The 8,760-nt window shown below is 41.7% G+C and overlaps 1 protein-coding gene across 3 annotated transcripts in view; it reads left to right on the top strand.

The window, feature by feature from the left end:
• Positions 1-1,273: 1,273 nt before the first annotated feature.
• Positions 1,274-8,760, top strand: part of LOC142370904 (serine/threonine-protein kinase WNK4-like) — a 30,952-nt gene continuing 23,465 nt past the window's right edge. For 2 of the 3 annotated variants that reach the window (XM_075453429.1, XM_075453428.1), the window contains exons 1-3: positions 1,274-1,404; positions 4,282-4,797; positions 8,402-8,574. In XM_075453429.1, the coding sequence (XP_075309544.1) occupies positions 4,330-4,797; positions 8,402-8,574 (641 nt within the window). In that variant the 5' untranslated portion in view covers positions 1,274-1,404; positions 4,282-4,329. The remainder of the gene's footprint in view (positions 1,405-4,281; positions 4,798-8,401; positions 8,575-8,760) is intronic. The other variant, XM_075453430.1, reaches the window with a different exon arrangement.

The raw sequence follows: 8,760 nt of genomic DNA, 5'->3' as shown, positions 1-8,760 counted from the left end.
GCTTTTATTCTGTAAAAGTCTGCTGCTCACAGGCTTTTATTTTGTAAAAGTCTGTTGCTCACAGGCTTTTATTCTGTAAAAGTCTGTTGCTCACAGGCTTTTATTTTGTAAAAGTCTGCTGCTCACAGGCTTTTATTCTGTAAAAGTCTGTTGCACAAAGGCTTTTATTTTGTAAAAGTCTGTTGCTCACATGCTTTTATTCTGTAAAAGTCTGCTGCTCACAGGCTTTTATTTTGTAAAAGTCTGTTGCTCACATGCTTTTATTATTGTAAAAGTCTGTTGCTCACAGGCTTTTATTCTGTAAAAGTCTGCTGCTGTCTGCTGTGGAACAGGAAAAGAAAGTAATCGGCGGATCCACCAAACATGGAGAAGGGTACGGAACTTTTACTCGGCCATTTTCATGTTAAAGTTCTTCCAGACGGCGGAGTCGACAGAACCAAAGTCATCTGTAAACACTGCCAAGTTGAATTGTCTTCTCAGCGTAGTAGTTCCAGTCTAAAATATCACTTAAAGGCAAAACACACAACTGATAGCAGCAAGTCCTTCAAGGAAACAGACAGTGGAGCGAGGCTTCTACATAAAAACTACAGAAAGATGCTGATGTTAAAAGTGTGTTTGCACAACAAATGTTATGGCACTTTCATTCATATGGCAGCACATTTAAAATAAAGCTAAATGCTAAAAGCTACACTGGAAAAAATCTAAATCTTACCAAGTATATTTGTCTCATTGAGTATCTCATTACACTTAATATAAGTCACAACTGCCTAACAAGCACCATTTCAGCCAGATATAGGGACTTGTTTTAATGCAATATATCTGGAATATCTTGTTAAGTGAAAAAGTCTTGAAAACATCTTGTTTTGAGTCACATCTCATATGAAACAAGCTTTTTTTTTCATTTGAAGAGGTTTTTAAGCTAATTTCAAGATCACTTTTATCTCAAAAGTCCTAAATATCACATTTTATTTCAAGAAATCTGATTTTCACTAGTTCCATTGGAAGATGTTTTTGCTTATTTCAAGAAAAAACATCTTGTATTTGTTGTTTTTCTTATTTTTGGAGGGGCATTTTTTCCAGTGTATACACTACTTTTGGATTCATTTTTGGATTCTGCGTACAAATGAGATTAATCGTGATTAATCAGGGAAATCATGTTCAACATTTTCAACATTAAGAACAGAACACATGTAGCTCGAGCTGCTATCAGGCAGGTGACAGGTGTCCGGTGGGCGGGGCTTACAGCGGCTCGTGCCGCCTGTTCAGTGCTGATAGAGCTCTCGCCCCGCAGCGCGTGCAGGGGAGAGGCTGCTGTGAGCAGCAGAAGAAGAAGAGTCAGAGTTCTGAGGTGGACCCTGTTCTGAAGTGGACCGGATCCAGGTTCTGCGCTCCTGCACGTGCACGGTGAGTACCACATATGCACGTGCACACACAGACATGCACAGTTATTAATGAAGTCAACTGAAATCAATAACCTGATCAGTCAGCTGGAGTTTGAGTGTTTGAATATATCCGGTAACATTAGGAAACAATCAGCTGGAACCAGTGACTCCTCAGTTTGCTGTTTGTTTCCAGGATTTTCCAGGATTTTCCAGGGTTTTCCAGGGTTTTCCAGGATTTTCCAGGTGTAGATCAGTTTGAGTTTGAGTGTTTGTCACAGCTGTTAAAGCTGGACACCAGGCTCACCTCTGGTCTGGTTGATGAGAAATATTTTGAGTTGGAAGAAGAACTCGCAGACACCATCAGACCTGGTTCTGGTTCCGATGGAGCAGGTCTAAGTTCAGCCTTAAAAACCTCCAGGACCTCCTCTGTGATCAACATCAGGGGTGTCGCCACAGTGCGTTGCTCACTGCGGCTAGCTTTAGTAGCACCGAATTCGTGGGAACAAAATTGTAAACAGCCGGTATTTTGTCAGGTTTTCAACACGTTGGGGATCTAAACGACTACTTTCTCTCCTGAAAATGTTTCAAATGTTGCTAAAGTTTACAGAGTTTAGAGCTTAAGAGAAATCAGCTTCAGGCCGGCTGATTTCAACTCGGGCAGGAGCGAGATGCATTGTGGGTAAACGCTCTGCATACTGTCTGAGCGATTAGTATGTAGTGTGTAGCATGTAGCATGGAGCGTGTAGCATGCAGCATGTAGTATGTAGCATGTAGCATGTAGTATGTAGCATGTAGCATGAAGTATGTAGCATGTAGCATGTAGTATGTAGCATGTAGCGTGTAGCATGCAGCATGTAGTATGTAGCATGTAGTATGTAGCATGTAGCATGTAGCATGTAGTGTGTAGCATGCAGCATGTAGTATGTAGCATGTAGTATGTAGCATGTAGCATGTAGCATGTAGCATGTAGTATGTAGCATGTAGTATGTAGCATGTAGCATGAAGTATGTAGCATGTAGCATGTAGTATGTAGCATGTAGCGTGTAGCATGCAGCATGTAGTATGTAGCATGTAGTATGTAGCATGTAGCATGTAGCATGTAGTGTGTAGCATGCAGCATGTAGTATGTAGCATGTAGCATGTAGTATGAAGCATGTAGTATGCAGCATGTAGTATGTAGCATGTAGCATGTAGTATGTAGCATGTAGTATGTAGCATGTAGTATGTAGCATGTAGCATGTAGTATGTAGTGTGTAGCATGTAGCATGTAGTGTGTAGCATGAAGCATGCAGCATGTAGCATGTAGTATGTAGTATGCAGTATGCAGTATGCAGTATGTAGTATGCAGTATGTAGTATGCAGTATGTAGTATGCAGTATATATTGTGCAGTATGTAGTATGTAGTATGTAGTATGCAGTATGTAGTATGCAGTATGCAGTATGTAGTATGCAGTATGTAGTATGCAGTATGCAGTATGCAGTATGTAGTATGTAGTATGCAGTATGTAGTATGCAGTATGTAGTATGCAGTATGCAGTATGTAGTATGCAGTATGTAGTATGCAGTATGCAGTATGCAGTATGCAGTATGTAGTATGCAGTATGTAGTATGCAGTATGCAGCATGTAGTATGCAGTATGCAGTATGCAGTATGCAGTATGTAGTATGTAGTATGCAGTATGCAGTATGTAGTATGCAGTATGTAGTATGCAGTATGCAGTATGTAGTATGCAGTATGTAGTATGCAGTATGTAGTATGTAGTATGCAGTATGTAGTATGCAGTATGTAGTATGCAGTATGCAGTATGTAGTATGCAGTATGTAGTATGTAGTATGCAGTATGCAGTATGTAGTATGCAGTATGTAGTATGCAGTATGCAGTATGCAGTATGTAGTATGTAGTATGCAGTATGTAGTATGCAGTATGTAGTATGCAGTATGCAGTATGTAGTATGCAGTATGTAGTATGCAGTATGTAGTATGCAGTATGCAGTATGCAGTATGCAGTATGTAGTATGCAGTATGTAGTATGCAGTATGCAGTATGCAGTATGTAGTATGCAGTATGCAGTATGTAGTATGCAGTATGTAGTATGTAGTATGCAGTATGCAGTATGTAGTATGCAGTATGTAGTATGCAGTATGTAGTATGCAGTATGCAGTATGTAGTATGTAGTATGCAGTATGCAGTATGTAGTATGCAGTATGCAGTATGCAGTATGCAGTATGTAGTATGCAGTATGTAGTATGCAGTATGTAGTATGTAGTATGCAGTATGCAGTATGCAGTATGCAGTATGTAGTATGCAGTATGTAGTATGTAGTATGCAGTATGTAGTATGCAGTATGCAGTATGTAGTATGCAGTATGTAGTATGTAGTATGCAGTATGTAGTATGCAGTATGTAGTATGCAGTATGCAGTATGCAGTATGTAGTATGCAGTATGCAGTATGCAGTATGCAGTATGCAGTATGTAGTTTGCGGTTTCGAACACAGCCCAGGTCTGACAGGTCAGCTTCTGGTCAGCATAGACAGTGGTCAGATTGAAACATACAGCTGCTAACAGCTGGATATGTGTACACATGTTAAAAACAGACTTTTACATTTTAAAAATGGAGGATGTTTAAAATATACTTTTACATTTTAAAAATGAAGGATGTGTAAAACTAGACTTTTACATTTTAAAAATGAAGGATGTGTAAAATAGACTTTTACATTTTAAAAATGGAGAATGTGAAAAACATTTTAAATGATGCAAAAACTATTTGTTACTCAATAAAATTTCCATAAAACCAAAATAATTCAAAATGAGTCATTCAAATGAAAACTTTGAAACAAATTTAATTGGAGTTGTGAGAAAAATGGCTCCACGTGCATTTATTGGTCCATTTATTTGTTCAGGAGCTCCGCCCACTCTGACATCACAGCGTTCCTACGGAAACGACACAGATGAGCAGGTTGCTGCTGTCCTCCCCTGACGGCCCGGCCAGAGAAAGACCTGAAGAAGAGGAAGATGAACAGGAGGAAGAGGAGGAGGAGGAGGACTCCATCTGTCCCCCCTCTTCTCCTCCAACTCCCGTTTCCATGACAACGTCAGAGGACAATCCCGCCACTCAGGCAGACGCCACAGGACAGACTCCTACAGGTCAGGACATCAGCTGGGACTCAGAGGACGAGACGGGCGTCACGCTGTCGGACTCCAAAGAGGAGGAGCTACAGGAGGAGGAGGAGGAGCTACAGGAGGAGGAGGAGGAGCACGACGAGGAGGAGATGAAGGCCGTGGCGTCTTCGCCCGACGGACGATTCCTCAAGTTCAACATCGAGATCGGACGAGGTTCCTTCAAGACGGTTTACAAAGGACTCGACACCGAGACGATGCTGGAGGTGGCGTGGTGCGAGCTGCAGGTACAACAACAGGTACACATGTTACAAAACAGGTAAACAACGGGTACACATGTTACAAAACAGGTAAACAACGGGTACACATGTTACAAAACAGGTAAACAACGGGTACACATGTTACAAAACAGGTAAACAACAGGTACACATGTTACAAAACAGGTAAACAACAGGTACACGTTACAAAACAGGTAAACAACGGGTAAACAACGGGTACACATGTTACAAAACAGGTAAACAACAGGTACACATGTTACAAAACAGGTAAACAACAGGTACACAAGTTACAAAACAGGTAAACAACGGGTACACATGTTACAAAACAGGTAAACAACAGGTACACATGTTACAAAACAGGTAAACAACGGGTACACATGTTACAAAACAGGTAAACAACGGGTACACATGTTACAAAACAGGTAAACAACGGGTACACATGTTACAAAACAGGTAAACAACGGGTACACATGTTACAAAACAGGTAAACAACAGGTACATGTTACAAAATAGGTAAACAACGGGTACACATGTTACAAAACAGGTAAACAACGGGTACACATGTTACAAAACAGGTAAACAACGGGTACACATGTTACAAAACAGGTAAACAACAGGTACACAAGTTACAAAACAGGTAAACAACGGGTACACATGTTACAAAACAGGTAAACAACAGGTACACATGTTACAAAACAGGTAAACAACGGGTACACATGTTACAAAACAGGTAAACAACGGGTACACATGTTACAAAACAGGTAAACAACGGGTACACATGTTACAAAACAGGTAAACAACGGGTACACATGTTACAAAACAGGTAAACAACGGGTACACATGTTACAAAACAGGTAAACAACAGGTACATGTTACAAAATAGGTAAACAACGGGTACACATGTTACAAAACAGGTAAACAACGGGTACACATGTTACAAAACAGGTAAACAACAGGTACACGTTACAAAACAGGTAAACAACAGGTACACGTTACAAAACAGGTAAACAACGGGTAAACAACGGGTAAACAACGGGTAAACAACGGGTACACGTTACAAAACAGGTAAACAACAGGTAAACAACAGGTAAACAACAGGTAAACAACGGGTACACATGTTACAAAACAGGTAAACAACGGGTACACATGTTACAAAACAGGTAAACAACAGGTACACATGTTACAAAACAGGTAAACAACGGGTACACATGTTACAAAATAGGTAAACAACAGGTACACATGTTACAACAGGTAAACAGGAGGTAAACAGCATGGAAACAGCAGGGAAACAACACATAAACAACAGGTAAACATGTTACAAAACAGGTAAACAATGGGTAAACAACGGGTAAACAACCAGTAAACAGCAGAGAAACAACAGGTACATATGTTACAAAACAGGTTAACAACGGGTAAACAACCAGTAAACAATAGGTAAACAATAGGTAAACAACAGGTAAACAGCAGGGAAACAACAGGTAAACAACGGGTAAACAATGGGCACACAACAGGTAAACAACAGGTAAACAACGGGTAAACAACGGGTAAACAATGGGCACACAACAGGTAAACAACAGGTAAACAACGGGTAAACAACGGGCACACAACAGGTAAACAACGGGCACACACCCTTTAGCATCAGAACTGGACCCTTTAGCATCAGAACTGGACCCTTTAGCATCAGAACTGGACCCTTTAGCATCAGAACTGGACCCTTTAGCATCAGAACTGAACAATTTAGCATCAGAACTGGACCCTTTAGCATCAGAACTGGATCCTTTAGCATCAGAACTGGACCCTTTAGCATCAGAACTGAACAATTTAGCATCAGAACTGGACCCTTTAGCATCAGAACTGGATCCTTTAGCATCAGAACTGAACCCTTTAGCATCAGAACCGGATCCTTTAGCATCAGAACTGAACCCTTTAGCATCAGAACTGGACCCTTTAGCATCAGAACTGGACCCTTAAGCATCAGAACTGAACCCTTTAGCATCAGAAATGGACCCTTTAGCATCAGAACTGAACCCTTTAGCATCAGAACTGAACCATTTAGCATCAGAACTGGACCCTTTAGCATCAGAACTGGTGCATCAGAACTGGTGCATCAGAACTGGTGCATCAGAACTGAACCCTTTAGCATCAGAACTGAACCCTTTAGCATCAGAACTGAATCCTTTAGCAGATAACAATAGTTTCTATATTGAATCGGATCATTTTAGGCTGATGGAACCGGGTGAAACAGCCTCTGTGGAGTTCTGCCCTGTAACGTAATCAGTCTGCAGAGGCCTCAGAGCGTCAGCAGGGGTCCTCACCGGTGCACGTGCATGTGCACGTGCACGTGTGTGTGATAATGTGTGAGTCAGCAGTTTGTGCAGTATCTGACGCACACACAGCTGGCGGCCGATGATAACACATTACAGACGCCACTGGAACTTGGATCTCTTCTCGTTTGTCCGGCCCAAAAACCTATTGTTATAATGATGTATCGATGTTATTAATAAAGCTCAGAAACCAGCATTTTATTCACATTAGAGCACAGAAAACATCTTTAAAGGGGCAGTTCGCCTCTTCTGATATGAAGCTGTGTAACATCCCATATCAGCAACATCATTTCTGAACATCTTCTTACCCCCTGCTGCGTCCTGTGAGCAGAGTTCCAGCCTCGTTTTGGTGTTGATGAAGGTAGTCCGGCTAGTTGGCTGGGGTTTAAAAAATAAAGCGTTTTGCTTCTCAGAACAATATGCGTTCAACAGAGTAATACATTTGCATCACAAAATGGTTCTCCAGGAAAAAGTCAGACCTTTTGTTTCCTTTCCTTTCCGTTTCTTTCTTTCCCTTTGTTTCCTTTTGTTTTGTTTCGTTTCGTTTTCTTTTGTTTATGTGCCGTGCAGAGCGAGCAGCAAACAGCATAACAGGCGCGGCTGTCGGCAGGCGGCAGCAGGCAGTGATACGAAGGGAGAGAAAATAGGGCCAAGAGATTGTGAGGTCTGACTTTTTCTTGGAGAACCATTTTGTGATGCAAATGTATTACTCTGTTGAACGCATATTGTTCTGAGAAGCAAAACGCTTTATTTTTTAAACCCCAGCCAACTAGCCGGACTACCTTCATCAACACCAAAACGAGGCTGGAACTCTGCTCACAGGACGCAGCAGGGGGTAAGAAGATGTTCAGAAATGATGCTGCTGATATGGGATGTCACACAGCTTCATGTCAAAAGAGGCGAACTATCCCTTTAACTGCTTCATTAAGAACATCAGCTCATCTGGAATCTGATTAGATGTGTTAAACATCTGGACTGACCTGCCTGCAGTCCAGTATCTTTGGATGATATCATGTTTCGTAGATAATAGAAGGTGTTTTTCTTTTTCCCATCTTTACTTCTGAGAGACTCTGCCTCTCTTAGGTGCTCTTTTGAACCCAATCACGTTGATGATCATGTTCCTCCAGCTGTTTCCCTTCAGTAGCACCTACTTTTCCAGCCTTTTGTTGCCCCTGTAGCAGCTTTTGTTGCTGCCGTCAGACTCCAGATGAGCTGAAAGTTTCCAGCGAAACGTCCTGAGAGCTGAAAGCGTCCTTCATGGGGAGGTTCCTCACGTGTTCTCCTGTGTTCGTGTTCAACAGACCCACCGCCTGACCAAGTCTGAGCGCCAGCGCTTCAGCGAAGAGGTGGAGATGCTGAAAGCTCTGCAGCATCCCAACATCGTGCGATTCTTCGACTCCTGGAAGTCGACGCTGAAGGGTCACAAATGCACCATCCTGGTGACGGAGCTCATGACGTCTGGAACCCTGAAGACGTGAGTTTTCACCAGATCCTGGAAAAAACCTCCTCAGTCTAAGCTTCCCTCCTGCTCTACTCCACATTCTTACTTTTAGCCATTACCCTAACTTATCTGTTTCCAGGTTTCGATTCCAAACAACCTCTTTATCGTATTTTAATCCCTGAAAAAGTTCATTTTCACTGTCAAAGTTCCCAAAAGAGC

The sequence above is a fragment of the Odontesthes bonariensis genome, chromosome 21 (assembly GCF_027942865.1).
Source record: "Odontesthes bonariensis isolate fOdoBon6 chromosome 21, fOdoBon6.hap1, whole genome shotgun sequence".
Classification (NCBI taxonomy): domain Eukaryota; kingdom Metazoa; phylum Chordata; class Actinopteri; order Atheriniformes; family Atherinopsidae; genus Odontesthes; species Odontesthes bonariensis.
This window is presented reverse-complemented; position numbering and strand designations above follow the sequence as displayed.